Source organism: Vigna umbellata, chromosome 7 (genome assembly GCF_029865625.1).
Source record: "Vigna umbellata cultivar VRB3 chromosome 7, Vumbellata_1.0, whole genome shotgun sequence".
Classification (NCBI taxonomy): domain Eukaryota; kingdom Viridiplantae; phylum Streptophyta; class Magnoliopsida; order Fabales; family Fabaceae; genus Vigna; species Vigna umbellata.
The window spans coordinates 29,366,563-29,393,800 of NC_142171.1; the positions used below are offsets into that span (position 1 = coordinate 29,366,563).

The window sequence follows — 27,238 nt, forward strand, 5'->3', positions numbered from 1 at the left end:
TTATGACCAAATCTCTAAGGGGGCCTAGGATTCAATTTATATGTTCCAAGCTTGGTGCATATGATCTATATGCTCCAGCTTGAGGGGGAGTGTTGATATATATTGTATTGTATAATTGTACTTTTAGTTTTTGGGCTTTTATGTGCTGGTCTGTTTGCTCCTTATATAGGACATTTGGTGTAATAGAAACTTGACACAATGGAGTAATATTTTCATCTCTACATTTTCTCTCCCAAATTTAACAATCATTTATGTCTATTACATACCTTACACCTATTTGTAGCAATCTAATCTTCCAAAAAAGGAAAATAAGAAAACAATATACTGAAAATAAACTAGAAGATTCTAAAGATATTTTCTCTAATTAGGAAGATTTTCCTCTAATTACAACACTCTCTGATAGCATAAAGCTAAAAAGAAGAAGTTTTGATGATGTCTCAAAGTCAAGTCTTAAGTGCTCTTGTTGCAAGAAGATCTTCATGAAGACTTGTTTTGTGTTAAAGCTTTTGTAATTTAGTAGATTCATGTATAGGATGTGGTTTATCTTTGATTCTATGTATTGTTAGACTTAGGTTGCATTAAAATGTGTTTTGAATTAGAAAATGATATCGAAGCCAATCCTAATGGAAGTTGTTGGGCCTATTAAACTATTATCAAACCACCCATAAATATCTATTAGCACACTTGAAATGCCAAGTCCTCAACATGGGTGTGTGTGTTAGAGATCCTAAATGGATTAGAGATATGATCAAATTATAATATATAAACCTTACAAGTGGGTTTTGAAGGGCTGAATTAGGCCTAAATTCACTTTACAAGAACTGTAGTTACCCGGATTGGAATGATTTCCGTCTATGTAATTCTAGTGCTCTATCTAGTTTATGGAAAGTAAAATATACAAAGCATTTTCCCGAGGGAGAGAAAGAGTTGTAGAGAAGAGAGAAGGGGAAAAATAAAGAAAGAACACTTTCGTTATATTGATTTACCAAATCTCACACAGAATAAAAGATAGTACCATCCTCCTAAGGACTTCCCTCCAACAAAAATTTTCCCCTCTTGCAACCAACTTACTCCTCCAATTACAAACTAACCAATTACCTTCTTCTCTTCTACCTCTCCAACTATGAAAGATAATTACCTACTTCTAACAATTTAAAGTGCCCAACAACCCCTTAGACGTGAATATTCTAAGTACTCTCCAGAAACGTATCAATGTCATCTCCTAAATGTTCAACATTGTCCTCAAGGAAAGGATTGGAGATTCCCCTACCAAATGCATGCATGAATGTTTTTCATTAAATTGCTTTGCAACATAAATATTAGGCAATCTTGGACGTAACAAAAGGTTATGAACAATGGTACCAGACAGCAAGAAGTTACTAACAATGGTATCAATATTAACAAAACAACTAAATCAACAAACTTTGCACAATGATTATATTACTCAGAGATTTGCATTTGACATATTACATATACAAGTACATACTTTCAATATTGTCATCAGTACCCATTCTTTGTGTTATCTTGTTTCCCTGACCAATGTCACGAAGCTCCACCTATTATCAACAAACTAGTATTTGTTACAAATGTAGTTGATTGAGAGAGTCCCGAGTAACAACATACAACTTTAACTGATAACAAGAGAATTAGTAAGATCTCCTTTAATTGTTGTATTTCCTTAATAAAGATTGACAGACAGGTGGTATCATCTAAATACAAGACAAGGGCTTCTCCGTTTTCAGTTTTTACGGAACCATGTAATAAGTTTCTAAAAACACCAAATAAGAAATAGTTAGGACAAAAATTCAAACCCTAAATGTACACCCTCTAAAGAAAACATTACTTGATAACATCTATTACTAGGTAGATCTCATTCGTGCTTTTGCACACTGTTAGTTGTTGTAGGAAGTTCAGTAAACTTGTTTGTAGCAAATTAGTGGAGAAATGGTTGCATTATCATTCGAAACAACTACCAGCCAATGTCTCATCAGTTTCTACAAATTGTATAGCTCAATTATAGAGAAAATAGCAGAATACTTAGATTCTCAAATCAAACTTTGTTGTTACTCCTTGATCACTCTCTTTCACTTTCTCACCTTGCAACCAAATCAAATCATAAGAATATTTGGGATTTTGTATAACATCTATAGTAAGGTCATGAAAAAAATATTAGTTTATCATTTAACAGTGTATCGAAGTAAGTTTGTCCATTACCACTTTGTTGGTTTTTCGATACAGTCCAAGTGAGTTTGTAAATAGCAAACAGCGTATATACACATGCATTTTAACATGTGGGTTCAAGCCAGTAAATTTACAGATAAATAAATCAAGATGAGTCATAATATAGAATTTTGGTACGAAAGATGAAAGAAACAGGAAGACAAGAAGAGGGGAAAAGGGAAGAACACAATATAGAGGATAGAGAGAAGAGGAGAGAAACAGAGGTAAAGGAAACTTTGCTCTGCACTTGACTATCATTTCAATCTATCTACATTCAGTCTAGATTCAGTTGTCTAGAATACAACAGTCTAACTTATTTACTGACAGCTACCAAACAGCTATGAAAGAAAGTAGCTGCCAAACTAAAATATTGTCTTATTTGCATTTACATATCAAACATATATGCTTTTATTATGGATAATAATAACTTGTTAGGGTCCAGAAATCTTAACTCATAAAACAAGTTATTTAACTATGATTAAATAAGTAAATTGTTACCATCTACACAACTAGTTTTCTATTCACTTTGTTCACCACTTTTCTAATATGTGAAGATAAATAAGAAAATTGCCAAAATTACTGATGAAAATTTTCCTCTACCAAATAGGATATGCAGTATAAAATTAAGGCATATATATTTTGCACCAAGGAGTTGATTTTGTGTGTCAAGAAAAATCTTAAAGAGAGTGCAGAAAAATGAGGAAAGCAGGTTTCCTGGACACAATGGCCAAAAGACTTCCCATTAGTTACCTTTAGAAATATATACGATAATAATTCCTTCAAAAGACAAATAACATGATAGCATTCACTACACCAATACTATTTTCCTAATTTAAGGCATATTCAACATAGTACACTATTCCATTCCCAAGGACATATTTGAACAAGTTTCACCGTATGTCCTTCCAGGAGAGAAAAACAAAAAGAAAAAAAATGAAATTATGTTCTCCATAAGCTAAAATTAGCTCATGTACAAGTTAAAAATAATAATTAAAAGAAGCTAGAAAGTGCTTATACAAATTAGCTTATGCATTTTAGCTTATGTAAAAGTTCGTCCAAAAGTAAATAAAGATAAGCATGCTCATTAATAAAATTATGGAACAAGTATGCATTTAGGGGGGGTCAGTATGACACAAAAAAAGAGGAAAACTTAGGACAAACCTTGATTGTGGCTTTTCCTCTTCCTTCATGAGAGTGATCTACTTTAAGAACCTGAAGAGGTTTGCATCACAAAAGAAAGTGTGGGATAACAAGATTCAATGGAATAAATTGATTGAGTAGTAGTATTAAGTACCTCGTAAATGCGCCCTGGAAGCAAGCACGACCAACACAATAAGAATGCAAAATGAATCTGTTAGAAAGCATACATGTCGAATTGAAACCATAGTAAAATTCAATAACCGAAGAGCAAAGGAACCTTGTTTTCCAATGATATTTCCAACTCTAATCTGCACCGCAAAAGACAGTGAAGAAGCACCTATAAAATTTGACCAAAAGCCCAATAAAATAGTCAAATTTAAAAGATGCATACATCAGAGCCAGATACTTTGATTCCCCGACGTTGAGAGGAAGACCACGGAGATGTGAACAAGTTGGTTGCGGTAGAGGAAGCACGAGACGGTGCCGATAGTGAGAAAAAATTCAATGGTGTCCGAAAATAAGAATACAAATATGAAGAGAGCCTGATAAGAGATCTGTTGTCGGAATTGGAAAGCATCAGCCGCATGGTTTGCATTCTCTAACTGTTGTTGGGTCAATTTTATTTCGGAACAAGCTGAAGCTCTTTGGGTTACTTAAAAGCTAGATATACCTGGATTCACCAGTACATTTAACCAAAACATTAATACATGTCAGTTTTTCACTTCCAAAAGCCCCACACACATAGCAAAAATAAAGAACAGAGCAACACAAAAATCACCAAGGGTATACACAGAATAACCATTCCAGTTAAGGAATAAAAGGGTGAATAACACGCAGCTAAGTGATTTCTGCACAGATGAATTGGTTTGAGAAAGCGGCTTTGGCAGCGGCAAACAGAGGAGTGGATTTTTGGATCTCCGGAGTAGTATGTATACTGGCAGAAATTCCCAAATTCACACTGTCACGGATTATTGGAAAAAACCATATATATTAAAACTTTTTATAATGCAAAAATGTATTTTTTAAAAACTTTAAAATTTAAAGTTAGGAAAACAATGTTTAATTAATAACTAAATAACTTCAAATTGCATTACTTCAAATCTTTTCCCATCATCTTTCACATTTATTATGCTTTTGAAATATATGCAATAGTCTCACGTATAATACATTATACAATAATTATGGAGTAATATCATTTACAAACACACAAACATAAACAAGGTAAACTATCTATAAAACAATCATAATAAAGAGATATAAACATATTAAATATATCAACAATAATAATAATAATAATAAAATTTCTAATTTTCTAACATAAACAATTCAATCATAATGAATTACCCGATCTTCAACTTCGAGTTGGGTGTAGGTTTAGGGTTTAGGGGGTAGGATTTAGGGTGTAGGGTTAAGGATGTAAGGTTTAAGGTTTGAGGTTTAGGGTTAAGGATGTAATGTTTAAGGTTTGAGGTTTAGGGTTCAGGGTTTGTGATTCAGAGTTAAGGGTTTAAGGTTGTGGGTTAAAGGTTTAGGGTATAGGCTTCAGGGTTTAAGATTTAGGGGGTAGGGTTTAAGGTTTAGGGTGTAGGATTTTGGGTTTGGGGTTTAGGATGTAGTGGTTAGGGTTTAAGGTGTAGGGTGTAGTGTGTAGGCTTTAAGGTGTATGGTTTAAGATTTTTGGTTTAAGGTTTAGGTTTTTTGGTTTGGGTTTAATGGTGTTTGGTTTAAGGGCATTATTAAGGTTTAGGGTTTAAGATTGAGGGTTAAGGGTTTAAAGTGTAGGGTGTAGGGTTCAAGGTGTAGGATTTAGGGTTTAAGGGTTTAGGATTTATGGGTTAGGGTTTATGGTGTAGGGCTTAGGGTTCAGGGTCTAGGGTTCAGGGTCTAGGGTTCAGGGTGTATGGTTTAGGATTTAAGGTTAAGGGTTAAGGGTTTAAGGTTGAAGGTTTGAGTTTGATGGTTTAGTGGGCAAGGTGTAGGGTTTAGGGTTTAGGTTTTTCTGTTTGGGTTTAATGGTGTTTGGTTTAAGGGCATGGTTTAGGGTTTAGGGTTTATGGTTATGGGTTAAGGGTTTAAGGTTGATGGTTAAAGGTTTAGGGTGTAGGGTGTAGGATTTAGGATATAGGGTGTAGGATTTAGGGATTAAAGTTTAGGCTTTAAGGTTTAGGGTTTATGGCTTAGGGTTTATGGGTTGGGGTTTATTGTGTAGGGCTTATGGTTTAGGTTTTAGGGTTTAGGGTGTAGGGTTCAGAGTGTATGGTTTAAGGTTAAGGGTTATGGGTTTAAGGTTGAGTGTTTGTGGTTGATGGTTAAGTGTTTAGGGTGTAGGGTTTAAGGTTTAGGTTTTAGGGGTTATGGTTTAGGGTTTAGAGTTTAGGCCTTAGGGTTTATGGTTTATGGTTTATTATTTAGGATTTAGGGTTTAGGGATTAGTGTTTAGGGTTTAGTGTTTATGGTGTAAGGCTTACGGTTTAGGGTGTGAGGTTAGGGTTTACGATTCACGGTTTAGGGTTCGGTGTGTATGGTTTAAGGTTCAAGGTGTAGGGATCAAGGTTACGATTTTGTGGTTGATGGTTAAATGTTTAGGGTGTATGGTTTAGGGTTAAGGTGTATTGTTTAGGTTTTAAGGTGTAGGGTTTAATGTATAGGGTTTTGGATTTAGGTTTTAGGTTTAAGGGTTTAGGTTTGAGGGTTTAATGTTTAGGTTTTAGGGTTTAAGGTTTAGGGTGTAAGGTTTAAGCTATAGGCTTTAGTGTGTAGAGTTTAGCGTTTAAGGTTTAGGGTTTATGGTTTATAGGTTAGTGTTTATGGTGGAGTGTGTAGGATGTAGGTGTAGGGTTGAGGGATTACGGTGTAGGGTTTAGGTTAAGGATGTAAGGTTTGAGGTTTAGGGTTCAGGGTTGTGATAACTTTTTGGTAAGTATACCAAATCGTTCAAGTAATACAGTGAAATAAGTAAAAGTATCATCTCCCAAAGGACTTGTGCAACACATGACAATTCTTCCTTTTATAACTCAATTAGACATCAAAATGCTCAAAATAACACAAGAAACTCTTTTTGGTATTTTATCAAATAGTTGGCGTGCAAGGAATTTATATTTAAAAGAAACTTCGTTGGAATTGAGTTTCATGAATCATATGAATATAAAACTTTGTTCAATATTTCATTATTTCATTCAAGCATTCACATCAAGGCATACTAGTCCTAATCCCTTGGCAACTAGTTCTAAATTAATATATCAAACTGCTAATTCCTTAGTGAATTTAACATACAATTTGCATTAAGTCTGATGCTAAGAATGATCAAGTTATTGAGTCTATCCCTAGATCCCAAATCACTTAAGTGCTCTATCTATGTCCATGTTCAAAGTTACTTTCCAGTAATCAAAGACATTCAAATAACATTATATTTCCATACAATGATAGTAAATTCAAGAAAGAGCATATGAATGAACAACGATATATTGAACAAGAAAATTACATCAGAGTGAGTTCATTACATCCAATTCCAACGAAAGAAAAATTTAACTACTCCTAGTCATCTAGAACGTACACATTTGAAGCAATCCCTTGCAACAATGGTGCTTTGATGCCTTGAAGTAGTCTCCTGAAGTTCCTGAGATGTTTTCATTTCTTTCCTCTATCTGGAACTTCTCTCTCTTTCTGTCTGTCTCGAACTTAAAAGCCAATTCTAATTTAATTAATTCGCTTAGTGCACAACTATCATGCGCTGAGCGAATAGTCATCTTTTTAGCTGAGCGATTTAATGTCGGCTTAGCGAGAAACATCTGACAACACTCCACTTTGATGTATAAATTCCTGTACAATTTACTACACACTTTCCTACTTTCTATTACAACTTTTTCTATGAGGAAACACATTATTTCATGAATAAATACAAATTTTGAGCTAATTAATAAGTCTGAAAACATGTATTTTTCATACTTATCAGGTTTGTGGTTCAAAGTTAAGGGTTTAAGGTTGTGGGTTTAAGGTTGTGGGTTAAAGGTTTAGGGTGTAGGGTGTAGGGTGTAGGGTTTACGATTTAGAATTTAGGATGTAGTGATTAGGGTTTAAGGTATAGGATGTAGTGTGTAGGATTTAGGGTGTAGGGTTTATGATTTTGGGTTTGGGTTTTTCGGTTTGGGTTTAATGGTATTTGGTTTAAGGGCATGGTTTAGGGTTTATGGTTCTGAGTTAATGGTTTAAGGTTGAGGGTTAAAGGTTTAGGGTGTAGGATGTAAGGTTTATGGTTTAGGATTTAAGGTTTAGGGTGTATGATTTAGGGATTAGAGTTTAGGGTTTAGACTTTAGGGTTCAGGAGTTAGGGTTTATGGGTTAAGGTTTATGGTGTAGGGCTTAGGATTTAGGGTGTAAGGTTTAGGGTTTACGGTTCAGGGTGCATGGTTGAAGGTTAAGGGTTTAGGGTGGAAGGTTAAGGGTTTAAGGGTTAAGGTTTAAGGTTGATGGTTAAATTTTTAAGGTGTATGGTTTAGGGTTTAGAATTTATGGTGTATGGTTTAAGGTTTAGAGATTAGGGATTAATGTTTAGGGTTTAGGTTTTATGGTGTAGGGTTTAGGGTTTTGAATTAAGGGTTGAGGGTTGAGGATTTTTGGATGTTTAGGGTTTAGTGTGTAGAGTTTAGCATTTAGGGTGTACGATTTAGGTTTTAGGGTTTATAGGTTAGAGTTTATGGTGGAGTGTGTTCGATGTAGGTTTAGGGTTTATTGTTTATGGTTTATTGTTTAGGGTGAAGGGTTTAGGGTTAAGGATGTAAGGTTTAAGGTACAAGGTTTGTGGTTCAAAGTTAAGTGTTTAAGGTTGTGGGTTAAAGGTTTAGGGTGTAGGGTTTTGGGTATAGGGTTTAAGGTTTAGGGTTTAGGATGTAGTTATTAGGGTTTAAGGTGTAGGGTGTAGTGTGTAGGCTTTAAGGTGTATGGTTTAGGATTTTTGGTTTAGGGTTTAGGTTTTTCGGTTTGGGTTTAATGGTGTTTGGTTTAAGGGCATTGGTTAGGGTTTTGGGTTTATGGTTTTGGGTTAAGGGTTTAAGGTTGAGGGTTAAGGGTTTATGATGTAGGGTGTAGGATTTAGGGTGTAGGGTTTAAGGTGTAGGATTTAGGGTTTAGGATTTATGGCTTAGGGTTTATCGTGTAGGGCTTAGGGTTTGAGGTTTAGGTTTTATGGTTCAGGGTTAAGGGTTTAAGGTTGAGGGTTTGAGTTTGATGGTTTAGTGTTTAAGGTGTAGGGTTTATGGTTTAGGGAATAAGGTTTAGGTTTTAGGGTTTAAGATTTATAGTATAGGTTTTAGGGTTTAGGCTTTAGGCTTTAAGGTTTAGGGTTTAGGGCTTAGGGTTTATGGGTTAAGGTTTATGGTGTAGGGCTAAGGGTTTAGGATGTAGTGGTTAAGGTTTAAGGTGTAGGGTGTAGTGTGTAGGCTTTATGGTGTAGGGTTTAGGATTTTGGGTTTGGGGTTTAGGTTTTTTGGTTTGGGTTTAATGGTGTTTGGTTTAAGGGCATGGTTTAGGGTTTATAGTTTATGGTTCGGGGTTAAGGGTTTAAGGTTGAGGGGTAACAGATTAGGGTATAGGGTGTATTGTTTAGGGTGTAGGGTTTAGGATTTTTAGTTTAGGGTTTAGGGTTTTGGGTTAGGCTTTAGGGTGTAGGGCTTGTGGGGTAGGGTTTATGGTGTAGGGCTTGGGGTTTTGGGTTTGAGGTTGAGGTTTTAGGATTCAGGCTCTAGGGTTCATGGTGTACGATTTAAGGTTGAGAGTTTAGGGTTAAGGGTTATGGGTTTAAGATTGAGGGTTTGTGGATGATGGTTTAGTGTTTAAGGATTAGGGTGTAGGGTTTAGGTGTTAGGGGTTATGATTTATGGTGTAGGGTTTAGGGATTAGGGATTAGGGTTTAGAGTTTAGGGTTCAGGGTTTAGGTTGTAATGTTTAAGCTATAGGGTTTAGTGTGTAGAATTTAGCATTTAGGGTGTAGGGTTTAGGGTTAGAGTTTATGGTGTAGTGTGTAGGGTGTAGTGTTTAGAGTTTATGTTTAGTGTGTAGGGTTAGGGTTAAGGGCGTAAGGTTTAAGGTTTATGGTTTAGAGTTTATGGGTCAAAGTTAAGGGTTTAAGGTTTGGGGTTTAGGGAGTAAGGTTTACTGTTTAGGGTATTGGGTTTAGGGTGTAGGGTTTAGGATTTAGGGTTTATGATGTAGTGGTTAGGGTTTAAGTTGTAGGGCGTAGTGTGTAGTCTTTAAGGTTTAGGGTTCATTATTTGGGTTTTAGTGTTTATAATTTAGGGTTTAGGGTTTAATTGTTTAGGGTTTAGGGCTTAGAGTTTATGCACGCGTGTACGCACGCCCGTAGGCTCGCACGTACACACTCACGCACAAAGCGAACATTTCAGGACTTCCAGGGAACGTTTTTATGAAATTATCATACTGAACCCACTGTCAATCAATGACCGAACGTGGCAAAATCTGAAGTCGAACGTACGTAATTTTACAAGATACGAGCGCTCAGACCGAGTACCATTTTGAGCGAGCGCTCAGTATAAGACCGAACACCATTTTAAGCGAGCGCTCAAAATAAGACCGAGGCCCTCTTTAGAACGAGCGTTCATTATAAAACCGAGCACCATTAAGGACGAACGCTCAGTTTAAACCGAGCACCATTTGGACGAACGCTCAGTTCAAAACCGAGCACCATTAGGACGAACGCTCAGTTCAAAACCGAGCACCATTATTCGTACGTCATTCCCTTACCTGGAAATGACCGAACGTCCACAGACGTAGAGACACGACCTCTCAAACACTTATTCGCCTACTGTCAACGCTCGTTAATCCACTACACGAACGAACCTCAATCACCAAGATCAGAATTACTCCACTTTAAGAAAGATGACGAACGTACAACTTAGAACTGAGTTTGCATGCGTGGAAAACGAACGTTAGAGAAGAAGGAAGGACTTACCAGTTTCACTAACCGAACGTTTTTCTCTGGAAGCCCTGGATGTCGTGCGTCCTTCTACGCTGCCGGAATACAGAATGGAGGAGATGAAACGGGTGTTTTCTTAGAGAGAAGGCGCAGAGAGTTTAGAGAGAAGGTTTAGAAATCTAGGAAAGAGGGTGAAGAGGAAGAACACTTCATAAATAAAACCTGGAGACGCGTGTAAAGGGAGTGGGAATATTCCCAAAACTGTTTCCCACTCAGCCGAACGCACGTCCCCACTCAGCCAGCGCACGTTCCACTATGCTTCTGACAGCCCATGCCGGACGGTCGTCCAATCTGAGGTCGCCACGTGTTTTCCACTACCGCTGAACGCACGTTCACACCCTGGCAGTCAGCTTTCCATTGCGTTTCTGACTCACCTCCATGTGCGACACCTGGCGTCCGTCAGTGGCTGTCGGGCGCTGCTGTCGACCATGTGCGTCGCTGAGGTGGCGCGCTCTTCGGTTGCCACGTTTTTTTTTTTTTTTTTTTTTTGAGGCCTGACAATCTGCATATACCCTTTGCGGCAATTCTGCAACTATAAACCCTAAACCCTATTAAAAATATATTTTATAAATATAATTCTATTCAAGATTATTATTGTATATAATTTATCAATAAATTAATATTTCCTAGTCTTCTTAGCTGAAACACACACATATATATTTAAATTAAACCCACATATTTATATTATATTATATTTTATTTTATATAAATATGTATAATTATAGTAATTATAAATATCATATAATTATATAAAATTTTAATTTTATAAATTAGAATAATTATATAAATACTATACTATTATAATATTATTTATCATATAATAATATAATATTTGTATAAAATATTAATTTATTGATAAATTATATACAATAATCATCCTGAATAGAATTATATTTATAAAATATATTTTTAATAGCCTGAATAATGTTATTTTTTACATTAATTAAATAAAATATAATTAAGTTTTAAAGACAATATGTTGTTTATAAATAACTTTGCTAGATTGAAAAGGGCTTATATATAGGTTTAATCATTCACTAAGTCCCTATTTTCGCATGGAATCTCAATTTCGTCCCTTTCTTTCTGAAAATATCAATTGGGTCCCAATTTTATGAAAATTGCAACAAATCGATCCTTTCCGTTAAATAGTGTCAAACGGCGTTAAAAAATTTATGAGTGGATGCTGAGATGACGAACGAACGCTCGTCCACCAGCAAACGAACGCTCGTCGACCACTGAACGAACGGTCGTCCAGTGTGGAACGAACGGTCGTCCAGCAGTAAGAGGTCCACGAGCGTTCGTTCGCTGGTGGACGAGCGTTCGTTCGCTGGTGAACGAGCGTTCGTTCGCTGGTGGACGAGCGTTCGTTCGCTGGTGGACGAGCGTTCGTTCGTCATCTCAGCATCCACTCATAAATTTTTTTAACGCCGTCCGGCCAATTTAACGGAAAGGATCGATTTGTTGCAATTTTCATAAAATTGGGACCCAATTGATATTTTCAGAAAGAAAGGGACGAAATTGAGATTCCATGCGAAAATAGGGACTTAGTGAATGATTAAACCTTATATATACTCAATTTAATTAAATTTGTAAAACTCTTTGGAACGAGGGGTTTCATGTCTCCTTCTTCTTGCAGCTACTGTGACAAAACCTCATTCCTCCGCGACGATGAGTCTGGTGCGTTGATATGTTCTTCTTGCGGTTGCATTCAGCAATTCGACCAATTTGAAGCCCAAATCGGCGGCATCGATGGTCCCCAGGGTACTTTCATCCATGTGGGCACCGCCGGTTCCGGCAGCGTATACTCTTAAGAGAGAGGAAACACTTTACCGCAAAAAGCACCATCGAGGAAGTAACCTACAGTCTAGGGTTATCTTCCAAGAACAGCGACGTTAGGAGCATGGTGTACACCATAACCGATGGTGAGTTTGGTCAGGGTGAGTGGTTCCGCGTGCTCATCGGCGCTTGCGCGTATGTTGTCATGCGGAGGGAGGACCGACCCTTGCCCATGGCGGAGATTGCCTCCACGGTGGGGTGCGACATCTATGAAATCGGTAAGATGATTCAGCGTGTTGTTGATTTTTTGGATCTGAGACCTGATTTTCCGGAGTTTGACATTGTGCATTCGTTGGAAAGAACAATTAAAAATTCGAGTGTTTTTTCCTCTGTTGAGAGCGGTGTGATTGAGAAGATGCGGAAACAGGGGGTGTTTTTGATTCAATGTGCGGTGAAGTGGTTTTTGAGCACCGGCCGCCGGCCCCTTCCGCTGGTGGTGGCGGTCTTGGTGTTTGTGGCGGAGTTGAATGGGGCCGTGGTGGTGATGGAGGAATTGGCTAAGGAAGTTCATGCTACGGTTTCAACTTGTAGGCTAAGATATAAGGAGTTGCTTGAGACGCTTGTGAAGGCTGCGCAGGTGTTGCCTTGGGGTAAGGATGTTACTGTTAAAAACATTGTTAAGAATGCGCCTTTGGTGATTCGGTATATGGAGAGAAAGGTTATGTTGAATCCTGGGGAGACTCAGGAGAAGAGAAAGGGTCTTGATCGAGCTACGGTAGACTTGGAGGATGTGGTTGCTGAATGCTTGAGACATGACAATGAATTTGAATACGGCGTTGATGGCGTGACTTCGCGTAAGGATTTACAGTATTTTTCGTTGGAGAGTAAAAGGGATGCTGACAGAATGCAGATTTCCACTGAATGCTTGTCTGTGATGTATAAGAAGTTTTTAGATCAAAATCGTTGTGCTGAGCCATTGCGAGGGAGCGGGAATGCTCGGAAAAGGATTATTTTTCAATTTGATATTCTGGAGTGTAGGGAGTGGTGGGATGGAAAATCTGAATTGAGCAAGAAGCTTATGCTTAGAGAACTAATGGAGAAGGATGTTGGTGTGGATACCATGCCGCCATCGTTTGTCAATGGGCAATTGAAATGTAAAATGAGGAAGGAGAAAATCACTGCTGCTAAGTTGCGGATAAAACGAATTATGCATCCAGTAGATGCTAATCTAGGTGATGTTTCTGTCCCTTTAGATAGCTCTTGTCCTGAAAGAAGGAGGAAGAGAAAAGGAATGGTAGTGGACGATGTTGATTGGGAAGACCTCATTATTGAGACCCTTGTTCTTCATCAAGTAAAAGATGAAGAAATTGAGAAGGGGCATTACAATACCTTACTGGATCTACATGTGTTCAACTCTGGCATTGTATAAGAGGTTCAGATATAGAGGCATTATGTGAGAAATTTCAGATAAATTTATCGTAATTGTCAGTTAACATTTTGTCCAAGACAACTATCTAGAGCAGATTTTTTGTTTCTGCAAGTTTTGTACGAACATCTTTTTTTGTATGAATGATGATGGCAATTTTGTTTGTTACCTTTTAACAATTCAGGGACCTTAATGTACATACATGATATCAGGATACAATGATGATTCTATATACAGGACAACCACAACACCTCACATATCACTTTCATCCATCTCACCCTGAGATATCCAATTCATACTCAAATTCATCATTTAAATTTGCAGTCATATTATCACAGTAATTTAACATATCACATGCATTCACATACTTTCACATAAATCACATCACCGTATACATTCTAAATATTTTGCACACTTAATTCAACCCATCACAGCAAATGAACTTAGAACCGAACACTATTTGCCGAACACTATTTGAGCGAACACTATTTGCCGAACATTATTTGGACCAACACTATTTGGCCGGACACTATTTGCCGAACGCTATTTGGACGAACACTAAGGAACCAAACACTGTTTGGACGAACGCTTATAAACCGAACACTATCACTTCTAATATTATTGTTCGAACACTGTTTGGACGAACGCGATCAAATACTATGAAACCGAATACAATGAGGTCGAACACTGTTTGGACGAACGCTTATAAACCGAACACTATCACTTCTAATACTATAAGGTTGGACACTATTTGAACGAACGCTATAGATTAAATACTATGAAACCGAATACTATAAGGTTGGACACTGTTTTGACGAACGCTGTAGATCCAATACTATGAAACCGAATACTATAACGTTGGACACTGTTTGGACGAACGCTATAGATCAAATACCATGTTTGGTCGAGCACTATTTGGCCGAAAACTATTTGGTAGAGCACAATTTTGGACAAACGCTCGTTCTGCAGAACTATGCAGAATCGCACCCAGACTTCCAAAACACCATTTTTACCCACTTTTTCCCCAGATTTTCATCAAACAACAGTATAGTTCTACAATCAAAAGAAATAGATCTAGCTCCCCTTACCTCTTGAAGACTTCCTTTGCAAACCTTGAATCAATCTCTGCACTGTGTTTCTCCTCTTCTGTTCCAGCCTTCTGTTATAGTGTCAAACTTTCCCTTTCCTTTTCTTCTTTCTTTGGACACTGCTTGAACGAACGTTATAGATCAAATACTATGAAACCGAATACTATAAGGTTGGACACTGTTTGGATGAACGCTATAGATCAAATACTATGAAACCGAATACTATAAGGTTGGACACTGTTTGAACGACCGCTATAGATCAAATACTATGAAACAGAATACTGTAAGGTTTCACACTGCTTTGACGAATGCTTACAGACCGAACATTATCATGTCGAATATTGTTTAGACCGAACACTGTTTGGACGAACGCTTACAGACCGAACACTATGAGGTCGAATACTGTATTGACCGAACACTATTTGTTGAACCCTAGGCCGAACACTATTTGGTATAGACGAGGACCTCCCTCTACTCTCACCACTTACACTGTTCTTCTCTATGTGCGCATGAACAATGCTTTGAGTGTAGGGATAGACATACCAGTTCAAAGTTCACTACAGTTATACAAGACAACCACAACACCTCACATATCACTTTCATCCATCTCACCCTGAGATGTCCAATTCATACTCAAATTCATCATTTAAATTTGCAGTCATATTATCACAGTAATTTAACATATCACATGCATTCACATACTTTCACATAAATCACATCAGTATACATTCCAAACATTTTGCACACTAACACTATTTGACCGAACATTATTTACTGCACTATTAGGTCGAACACTGTTTTGAAACAAACTCTAAGAGACCGAACGTTATCAAACCGAACACTGTGAGGTCGAACACTGTTTGGACGAACACTTATAAACCGAACACTAGCACGTCTAATACTATTAAGTCGAACACTGTTTGGACGAACGCTTATAGGCTGAACACTCTCGAATCGAACACTGTGATAACCAGGAAAAAATTATCTTGGAATGATGTTTCCCTTTTAATAACTAAGTACTTGTTCAATTCCCAAATGCTAACAATTCATAATGTGTGTTTCCCCTTACATCCTCCTATTTATTTATTTAAATAACCCTCTATTACTAGCTAATTGGCTAACTACTATAGCCATTGCTAACTAATTTTACATTCCTTCCTGTCCTAATTCCTAACTAATTCTACTTTCCTTCCTGTCCTAATTCCAAATACAATCCTATGTTTTGATGTGCAGGTCGGAGAGAGTCAATTTTCTTTGATAAGCTGTGTTGGAATAATTATTAAGTCTACTTATGTTAGTGTAGTTAGAAGGACTAAAGTAGGGAGCAGTGTGTTAGGTTATGGTAGGATACTACATGCTTATGAGAGAAGGAAGACAAGGGGGAGGTTAGACCGAACGGTGGAGGAAGAGAGGTCGAACGGGGGGAGAGGTTAGGCCGAACGGTGATGAAGAGAGTTTAGGCCGAACGGTGGAGAAGGAGAGGCCGAACGGTTGGAAGAGATGCCTAGTTGTGAGGATGAGAGGTTAAGCCGAACGGTGGAGGATGAGAGACTGAATAGTAGTAATTGTAAAAGGCCGAACGGTTGTTTGTTAAAGGCCGAGCGGTGTTTTCAGCTAGGAGGGAGCGAGAGAATGAGTTAGTATAATGCAGCACTATAAATAATCTTCTTGGATTGTTGTTGGTTAGGTTATTTCTTTTGGGTATAGACTGGACATTTCTTGCTAGTGGAGGTGTCAACACCCAATTTCGTCCGGATTGACTAAATAACGACTCTCTTTTTATTCTGCCTTATTTCTATTTTCCTTATTTTTATTATTATTATTTTTTGTTTATTTTATTTTATTTTTTTTATTTTATTTTTTATGTTATTTTATTTCTTTAATTCACTTTATTATATTTTATTATTTTATCCTTTTTATCTTTCTTGGTTATTTTATTTTATTTTACTATTATTAAGTTATTTTACTTCATTTTATCTTCTTAATTTTATTTTACTATATATATCATTTCATTTTATATTATTAGGGGTTTTTATCTTTTTGGCTCCCGTAACCACCCCTCTGCTCTACACACACCCGTAACCACCCCAACCACTTCTCCTTTTTCACTCCCAACTCCATTACCTCCAAGGGCCCCCCATTCACTCCAGAGATTGATCTCCGCATCACACAATACTCAATCCTCCTCCATTCTCTATCAATGCTGGCAACTCATATACACCCATTACCATAGCCATATAGAGAGGGGCGATCAGAACCTACCATTTTTTTCATCCATTTCCTCTTCATTTTCATCTCCAACACCTTATACCACGGCCTAACCTCAAACAGCCTCCATCCCAGCCATCATCAACTTCTTCTCTCGTCACCACGAAACCCCATTCTTCTTCATCACTTTCATCTCATACACCGTCTCAAACACCGCGGAAGCACCCATCATCTTCATCCTTTTTCTTCTTCATCTCTAACATCCCTCGGCATCACACCCAACTACATACACCTTCATCATCATCAACTCATCTTTCATTTGTTCAGCACCTGAAAAAACAGAGAACAAGAAACAGAGAACAAGTAACTCACTCGGTTCCTAATCTCAGCCATGTTTCCCATCACATAAATTCATCCCAGCACCCAAAACAGAAAATAGATATCAGAGGGGTATAGAAACAATTTCCGGCAGCAAGTTCTAATTTCAAACGAAGGAGGGCGACTGTAGGAGTTGGATTGATGTCCGTGTCGTGCAAAAGAGGTCAAGGATGACTCCACTGTTTTCGCTCTTAGTCACCACTGTCAGTGGAAAAATTCTGGTGGCTGGTTTCGGTGGAAGCGGTGGCCGACGATGAATGGGAGCGCTTTTCTCTCACGCGCGAAGAGAAGAGAAGGAGAGGGGAAAGCTTAGCACGACTCGCGGCTTCCGGTTGGGTGGAGGTTGGGTCGTGGTCGTGAGCGGCGGCCGGTTCGTCGGAGACGGCGGTGAGTCAAAGCTGCAGAGGAGAGGCCGAGATCTGGTGGCATCAGTCGCGGCTCGCGATGGTCGGGTTCCCTCCGGTGGCTTGCAGCGGCTCGCAGCTGCCAGTCGAATGGAGGTTTGGGGGCGCGCGGTGGTGGCTGGAAGCAGTGGTGGTGGCTGGATTGGAACGGTAGTGACGCGGTGACTGGTCTGGTTCGGAGGTGGCAACCGGCAAGGTGTGCGGCGGCGCTGGTTATGGAGTTGCCATGGACGATGAAAAACCCCAGCCTCCTTTGGTCCCATGCGAAAGAAGAAAAGGTCTCTGAATGAAAAATGAGATGAAGTTGGAGGAACCCCTAATGGGTTTCTGATTGGGGTCAAGAGGCCGTGGGCCTGGTGTGGGTTGCTTTCTTTTTCTTCCTAGTGAGAGGCAATTCCTATTCACACCCCTACCATTTGGGCTGAGGCCCATTCCGTTTCTGCAAACAAAAACAAAAAAGATTTGGGCATTGGATAAGAAATTTCGAGTTACACTCCTGGTTTTTATCTCTGCACCCCTATTCTTATTGGGTTGTTCTCTTGCTTTATTTTTATGCTTTTCTTTCTTTATTTGTATTAATATTTGTTTGGTTATTAGTTTTTACTGTATGTAACCCCTTTGTATGATAACCCCACTCCTAGATCTTGTCTTTTATTTTTATTTTGGTTTATTTGCTGCACTTTAAACACGAAAATGACGATAATAAAAATAATAATAAAAAATTACAAAAATATTTTAAAGGTTTAAGCACACGTGTGACCGCTCGCGTCGTCCTTGTGCTAAAAACTTTTTCTTCTTTTCTTAAATAAAGTTTCAAAAATATGTTTTAAAGGTTTAAGCACACGTGTGACCGCTCGCGTCGTCCTTGTGCTAAAAACCTTTTCTTCTTTTCTTAAATAAATTTACAAAAATACGTTTTAAAGGTTTAAGTACACGTGTGACCGCTCGCGTCGTCCTTGTGCTAAAAACCTCTTCTTCTTCCTTAAATAAATTTACAAAAATACGTTTTAAAGGTTTAAGTACACGTGTGACCGCTCGCGTCGTCCTTGTGCTAAAAACCTTTTTCTTCTTTTCTTAAATAAAATTTCAAAAATACGTTTAAAGGTTGAACACTCGTGTGATCGTTCGCATCGTCCTAGTGTTCAATACTTTTCTCTCTTATTTACGTAATATTAAACGAGGGTATGAGTGCTCGTGCGATCGTCCGCATCAGCCTAGCACTCAATACTCTCAAGTTTTCCTAAATAAGTAAATAATGGTATGTGTGCTCGTGCGATCGTCCGCATCAGCCTAGCACTCAGTACCCTTAAGTTTTCCTAAATAAGTAGATAACGGTATGAGTGCTCGTGTGATCGTTCGCATCGGCCTAGTGCTTAATATCGTTATCTCTCTTTTCAAAAATAATTAAAAATATTTAAATATCATTTTAAAGGTATGAATACTCGTGCGACCGTTCGCGTCGGCCTAGTACTCATTACCTTCTTTTTTTATCAAAAATATAAAAAACATAAAATCTTCAAAAATTAAAAACATCAACACTTTCAAATAAACAAACAGTCTTTCAGCTAGAACTACGTAACCCTGATTTCTCATTTTGAATGAGAATACGTAGGAGCAAGGTCAATCCTTGTCGGGCCCCAAAAAACTAAAAAAAATATATTTTGTTTATTTATAATTTTATTTTAGGGGATAGTTAAACATTTTGAAAACCACATCATATTCGCGCATTTAGTTAAAGGTACTGCCTTAGGGCAGGCGTTGTAGGGTGCTAACACCTTCCCTACACGTAACCGACTCCCGAACCCAGAATATGGTTTTCGTGGACCGTGCTTTATCATTTTGAGGTTTTTCCATAGTTTTCCATAATAAACTATGGTGGCGACTCCAAATCTCTTTTTAAAACCCGTTTCTTTTTGGATCGTCGTCCCGTCGCGATTCCGGTTGCGACAGGAGGAAGGGAGGCTTCCTTGGGATACTTGTAATTCTATTTTACATACTTTACAAAATTAATAGAAATCATACGTGTACCGTCCGGTCCTCCCCATTCATGAACCGAACGTCCACCCAGGTCGACCACCAAGACCGAGCGTCCAAGTTAACGCTGCCCGACCACACATGGACCGAGTGACCCTCCAAGGACGTTCGGTTCATGAATGGACCAAACGTCCACCCAAGATGGCAATCAGGACCGAGCGTCCAGCCATTCATGAACCGAACGTCCGCCCAAGATGGCAATCAAGACCGAGCGTCCGTCCAGTGTGACCGGACAGCAGAACCAGATGGATGTAACACCCAAAAAAAAAAACCAGAAATTTACGCCAGTCTTTTTCTTTCTCTTTTTTATTTAATCGCGAAACTAAACCTCAAAAGTCTAGGCGTCTTACAACACAAGGTTAAAACCTTACAAATAACAAATTCATTATTCAAAACGAAAGAATTACTTTAAACATGATAAATCCTCCATAGTTATTCCCATAACTCTTGTCGGGTTATTCCATCTCTGCCTCATCTGCAACGCCATCTACTCCCGTACAAGTACGATCATCGTAGGTGGAAACCACAACCACAACATTTCAGGGTGAGTAACGAGGAACCTAACATAGCATATAATTCCAAAATATCAAAATATCATAACTTAGATTGTCCTAGTCACAACCTTACAATACAACACAATATTCAACTCGTAACTCAGATCATCATCACTCAGACTATCAAGGTCACAATATTACAATACATCACAGTATTAAACTCACAACTCAATCATTTACTCAAGCTTTTGTTGTTTCCTTGAATTTTGTCGTACCAAACCTGTTTCGCAAAACAGGGCGATTCGAGTCGTCTTCCATCGCAACTTCAGACCTATCTCCCCGACCTCTCAAGGAATTACGAGTAAAAACTTCGGTTAGGCGCACCCACCGAGCACTATACTCACACGAGCCGAGGTTATTGGGTGAGACATTCCACCCCCTCTAGTCCCCACGCATGAGGAAAGGGTGAAACTCGAATCTCAGCCTCCAGAAAGACTCAACACACTATCGTATCGCAATACGAACACCATCGATTCGACAAAAATTCTAAGGAAATGACAGAACGCTTGCTCTCACAATTTTACCATCACAACCATCACACTCGAACCTCAGTCTCCGCAGAGACTCAACACACTATTTGGGCGATCACTACTAGGCCGAACACTATTTGGTCGAACACTATTTGCCGAACGCTATAACCGAGCACTATATTGGATTCAACGCTATTTGGCCGAACGCTAAAACCGAGCACCATATTGAATTCAACACTATTAGGCCTAACGCTAAAACCGAGCACCATATTGAATTCAACACTATTAGGCCGAACGCCAAAACCGAACACCATCTTCGATTAAACATTATTAAGCCGAACGCTAAAACCGAACATCATAATGAATCGACTACTGTTTGGGTGAACGCTCAAAGATCAAGCCTCATCAAGTCCGAACACTACCTTTGACGAGTACTTCCTGAGGATAAACATCATCAAGAACGAACGTTCCCTATGAACAATCACTAACGGAAAATAAACATCATCAAGACCGAACGTTCACTAACACATAATATTATCGAACGCTTAAGATTGAAGCCTGAGACTATCTGATCAAGATCGAACGCTAACAAGAACTGATACGCCAAGATTTAACGCTTACCAGCTAAACCTCATAATACCCGATCCAGGTCGAACGGTAACGATTTCTAACGGATAATAATACCGAACGCTCAAGATTCAAACTTAACACTATCAAATTAAGGCCGAACGATTAAGATTCAAACCTAAGAATCCAAATTAAGACCAAAATCTTACAATCACTAAACCCAAGACTGAACGATTAAGATTTAAACCTAAGAATCCCAAATTAAGACCGAACGCTACAAGTTAAACCTGAGAATACCTCATCAAAACCGAACGCTTACAATTACTAATACAGAACCAAGACCGAACGCTAAAGATCACTCTCTGAGAATACCAATTTAAAGTCGAACGCCTGCGATCACTATTTCACTAAGACCGAAAGCTCAAGATTGAAACCTATCAATTTAAGACCGAACGCTCAGGATCACCAGTTGAGACTACCAAATTAAAACCGAAGGCTATAATCACTAATACATCAAAACCGACCGTTTAAGATCCAAACCTAAGAATATCAGATTAATGCTGAACGCTCATGATTGAAACCTAAGAATAGCACATGAAGACCGAACGCTCAGGATTGAAACCTCAGAATACCAATTTAAGACCGAACACTCAAGATTGAAACCTAAAATACCAAATTGAGAACGAACGCTCACAATCATTAATCTACCTAGACCGAACGCTCGAGATTGCTTCAGGAGAATACTTAATTAAGGACGAACGCCAAAAATCACTAATTCACTATGAGGTTGAATACTGTTTGGACGAACGTCTAATATATTACTAACTGTTACTCAAGGACGAACGCTAGCTCTCGTACAACATAGTACCGAACGCTCAAAGTATTTTGGCCGACCACTAATTGGTCGAACCATTTGGACGAACGCGTGTTCTGCAGAATTCTGCAGAATCGCATCAGATTCCAGAAACCCCATTTTCATCCCCTCTTTCCCAGATTTGCATCAAACACAGATTATCTCAACAATCAAAGAAATAAATCTAACTCCCCTTACCTTCTACCCATCATACACTATGTTATATCCCAAGTTAAACCCCTTATTTCTTGAAGACTTCCTTTGCAAAACCTTGAATCCATCTTCACGAGACTTGCAGCACCTTGGCCTCCTTGCAACTCTAGAAGCTCTCAACTTCACCTCTCTCACGGATTTTGCAGCAACAACTTCACTCCCACAAGTGTAGAACCCATTTCCTCCTTTTTCCCACACTTGTAGATGTGCCCAAGAGACACCATGGTCCCTTAATCCACTAAGCATCACTTAATAATTGGAAAGGAGGTCTGCCCACGCTCCTCTCTGGCCCAAGGGATGCACATTATGATTATGGAGCATATTCCCCAACTTTCCACGCAAATTCCCACTTATTTCAGATCTGAAAACTGATATGCTCGCGCCTGGGCGCCCCACAGAAAAGGGCATTGGGCGCAAGTCCCCCAACAGCACGATTGTCGCAACTTTGATCGTCCGGTTGACCCCTTTCCCGAAGTCGAAAATACACGTATGAGTACTCAAATCGAAGCTCTTTGAGTCTACTATCCAATAAAGAAAATATCAACTCAATTGATATTTTCTACAAAAAGTTATAATTAAAATAGTAAACCATGTCAAACTTTGACAACATTCTATTTTACATTATAACTTGAACTTTTTACAACTCGGTAAATTCTTGAGGTTCTAGGGTCTTACAATGGACGCCCACCCATGTTGACATCCCTGGCCGACCATCCTTCCCAACCAACCCACATTATTTCGACTACACGGTTAAACGCTAATGACTCATTAAAGCCCTTAACAAAGATTAAGGTATGATTGGGCCGTTATCAGGCCCATGAAAGGTAAAAGGCCATTACAATCAGTATAAATAAAGGTTCCAGGTATGAGTTCTGGACAGATTGCTTAGAACGCAATATATACATGCATTATAGATTGCTCTGTCATATTACTGACTTGAGCGTCGGAGTGCCTTTGGCAGGTACCTGACTGCCCGGCTTGGAGTAGGAGGATGACCATCTGGAGTACATAGGGAGAAACCCTTCACAGCGCGTCCAATCCTCGGCAAAGAGGTGACCGTCCGTCCAGTTTTGGTCCGGCCTTCTTCAACTCGTGGGATTCAGCAGCGTCCGCCCAGCTCTCGTCAGCTCCAGGTGCCACCAAGCGCCAAAGCCGCTCGATCTGCGTTCGTCCAGTTTTCAGCAGCGCCTAGAGCCCCTGGAGATAGAGCCGCTCGGTCTGTTTCAGCTTGCGAGAAAGCGTCCATCTGTCGACCAGGCGTCCATCCACCCGTAGCCAGCCATATCATCCGCCCGCCAGTCTAACGTTTGTATGTTTTAGCAGGGTCCCCCCGGATCCGGTCGAAACAATACGCATACATGCTTTCATTTTTGTTGTTATAATTTTTGAGTGAGGAGTGAACATCGATTTAGGTTTCTCGCTTAAAGAAACCTAACAGGTTATCTCTACTTACTGTACCTAGCGGTCTAGGACAGTTCCTTGATCTTCCATTTCCCTACTGTATCAACTCTATCAATATAAACAGTATTTCATGAGAAGGGTCCAAATAGCCTCCTAAAAATATATTTGGTTTAATCCTTTTCGACATCCCTATTTATGTACGAATTTCTCAATTGGGTCCTCGTTTTTTAAAGTGTATCAAAATGGTCCTTAATTTTGAAAATTGATATCAATTGAGTCCTTTCCGTTAAGTTGGCTGGACGGCGTTAAAAAAATTGATGAGTGGATGCTGAGATGACGAACGAACGCTCGTCCACCAGCGAACGAACGCTCGTCCACCAGCGAACGAACGCTCGTCCACCAGCGAACGAACGCTCGTCGACCTCTTACTGCTGGAAGACCGTTCGTTCCACACTGGACGACCGTTCGTTCGGTGGTCGACGAGCGTTCGTTCGCTGGTGGACGAGCGTTCGTTCGCTGGTGAACGAGCGTTCGTTCGCTGGTGGACGAGCGTTCGTTCGTCATCTCAGCATCCACTCATCAATTTTTTTAACGCCGTCCAGCCAACTTAACGGAAAGGACTCAATTGATATCAATTTTCAAAATTAAGGACCATTTTGATACACTTTAAAAAACGAGGACCCAATTGAGAAATTCGTACATAAATAGGGATGTCGAAAAGGATTAAACCAATATATTTTTCTCTTTTTAATCTCAAGTAGTTACTTTTATTCTAATAGACTTGTCACTGTAATTAATTTTACTTCAGCTACTACCTAACCTATCTAACAGCCAACTAATTTCTATTTATATTTTCACAACTCTATATTTGTCTTATATGTTTAAAAGCAAGAAAGTAATTCGATGAAAAGACAAAACCATCTCTCTTTGCACAGAAAATTTAAAATTTGTTTATGGTACATTCCTTTACCCTTACTGCAGAGAAAGAAATCCTTTACCTGTGATAAAAATGCTTTCCACACATACTTCAGTTTTTTGTCCCAAAGATTTGTCTGAAATTTATTATGTGAAACAAATGATTCCTTCTCAGTTTCAGTTCTGTCCACTTAAATTTTGCAGGCTTAAACGGATGTCGATATCCGTGCACACCGTTTAATGCATATCTGAAGGGTAAAAAAGGGAAGAGGAGATACGGACAACATTGTGGTGGAGAGTAACTCTCTAGAAAAAGAATATATGAAATAAAAAGGTTATTTATTTGTCACTTTAATTTAGTGTTTGTGTTTGGCGGCTTACACCTGAGATCTTTGTTCTGATGCGGCGCAGCGTAGCTTCAAGCATGCACAGTCACCATGTCCACTTCAATCCTCTCTGGTCTCAAACCCATTTCCGTTAACACCCTCCTCAACGAAGGAGCCCTCAAACCCGCTTTTGAATCCTTAACCCTCCTTTCCTCTCACCCACTCACGCCCCCCTCGCGTCTCGAACACGCGCATTCTCTCCTCCTTGGCTTCTGCACCACTGAGAAAGCCCTCCCACAAGGCCAACAGTTGCATGCCCGTTTGTTAAAATCTCACGTTTCGGCGTTTCTAGCCACCAAGCTTGTCCACATGTACGGAAAATGTGGCTCTTTGAGCGATGCACTCAGTGTTCAGCGAAATAACTGAGAACTAATTTTACCTGGAATGCCATGATGGGTGCGTTTGTGTCAAGTGGTAAATACCTCGAAGCAATTGAGTTGTACAGAGAGATGAGAGTCGATGGAGTGGCGCTTGACGCTTGTACTTTTCCCTCCGTGCTTAAAGCGTGTGGTGCTCTTGGAGCAACTCGCTCTGGGGCTGAAATCCATGGTGTGGCTGTTAAGTGTGGATATGGTGAATTTGTGTTTGTGTGCAATGCGCTTATAAGTATGTATGTCAAGTGCGGTAATCTTGATGGGGCCAGGATGCTGTTTGATGGGATTATGATGGAGAAAGAGGACGCTGTTTCTTGGTGTGACATCCCAAAAATACAGTATTAAACCATAGAATTAGAAAAATCACATTTAATAATAATTCAGTACAGTTTTCCAACTAAAATAAAACCAAACGAACATTCAAGGACGAACGTTCTTGAGTACAGTCTTACAACAATAAAGAACGGACGCGTAAAGCCGCACGTCCATACCAGAGTTACAAATTATAACCGAACGGTAAAATTAAAACCTGACCGAACGGTTCACATAGGAAAATACCGAACGGTCATATATAATAGAATTAAAGGATTGGCCGAGCGTCTCACTGCTCGGTCTTCACTTCAACTTCAACCAAATTCTCTTCGTTCAGAGCATCTCCAAACGCTCGTCTCCCTCTACTCACATCCACACGGATGATCATTGCAATGACAGGACGGACGTACAAAACGAGACAACACAAGGAAAAACGCAGGGTAAGCTTAAGTAATTTAACTCATGCATCAACATACAAATTCACATAAACAGTTCATCATACATGTACATTTCAACGCACGCATAACAGAAAACTTAACACACGACTGACTGTCCGGACCGTATGAATTCTGCATAGTTACAGGCGTTCACGCACCCGGGTGGTGTGGTAACTGGCATCCTCATCAGCTGCCACCCGAGGTTAGTACGTTCGTCCAAAGTACCTCTAAGGACGACGACCTCCTGCCGTTCCCACGCATGACGTGCGCCCTCTACTTGAGGACGAGCACTCACGGAACATCAGGATCGAACAGCCAGCATTAACTTCCCACAGTCATACATTTACAAATTCTCAAATTCTCAATCAGGAGTCGTCCCAACCCGAAACGCTCGTTCAACATCAAAACTTTCTTTCCATCTCATATACTGTTCATCATTTATTATTCATCATTTCATATCCATTTTCATCATTAATTAGGAGACCATAAAAAAAACGGACGCTCGTCAGCGAACGGACGCTCGTCATCGAACAGACGCTCGTCATCGAACGGACGCTCGTCATTGAAGAGCGAGCGAATGCTCGTCCAGTGAGCGAACGCTCGTCCAGCGAGCGAACGCTCGTCCAGCGAATGGCGGACGCTCGCCCAGCGAGGAGAAATAGTGGACGCGCGCCCAGCGGGTGGTGGACGCTCGCCCAGCGAGGAGGAAAAGTGGCCGCTCGCCCAGCGAGGAGGAAAAGTGGACGCTCGCCCAGCGACGTACGGACGCTCGCCCAGCGAAAAATCACTTATGGCCCTTCTCTTTAAAAACGCGATCCAGACGCAGAGGGAATATTTTTGGACAGCAGGAGACCAGGGGGGACTCTGCAGCTTGCTTCCAGCTCGTTTTGGGTGCTTCCAAGGTGGAAAATCACCACTTTCTACCATCCAATCCATGCTTTATCGCTTCTATGATGTATATGTGTAGCTAGAACTCCATTTCACTGGGGTTGAGAGTAAATTTCTGAACTTTTATGTAATTTCTTTATTAATGCATGAACTTGTTTGAATTATGTGTTCTATCCTTATTATTCATGCCTATGATGGGAATCTAA

General features: G+C 39.5%; 1 protein-coding gene and 1 pseudogene across 6 annotated transcripts in view; one reads left to right on the top strand and one right to left on the bottom strand.

Moving 5' to 3' along the window:
• LOC124848732 (uncharacterized) overlaps nt 1-10,468 on the bottom strand; it is a 31,503-nt gene extending 21,035 nt beyond the window's left edge. The window contains exons 1-7 of one of the 6 annotated variants that reach the window (XM_088094174.1): nt 10,325-10,465; nt 4,139-4,294; nt 3,752-4,030; nt 3,638-3,668; nt 3,515-3,528; nt 3,382-3,432; nt 1,487-1,556 (exon numbers count right to left, since the gene is read on the bottom strand). In XM_088094174.1, the coding sequence (XP_087950300.1) occupies nt 1,487-1,556; nt 3,382-3,432; nt 3,515-3,528; nt 3,638-3,668; nt 3,752-3,955 (370 nt within the window). In that variant the 5' untranslated portion in view covers nt 3,956-4,030; nt 4,139-4,294; nt 10,325-10,465. Of the gene's footprint in view, nt 1-1,486; nt 1,557-3,381; nt 3,433-3,514; nt 3,529-3,637; nt 3,669-3,751; nt 4,319-10,324 lie in introns of all 6 variants that reach the window. The other 5 variants (XM_088094177.1, XM_088094176.1, XM_088094173.1 and 2 more) reach the window with 5 other exon arrangements.
• A 1,491-nt stretch (nt 10,469-11,959) lies between these two features.
• LOC148195704 (plant-specific TFIIB-related protein PTF2 pseudogene) lies at nt 11,960-13,553 on the top strand (annotated as a pseudogene).
• Nucleotides 13,554-27,238: the final 13,685 nt, after the last annotated feature.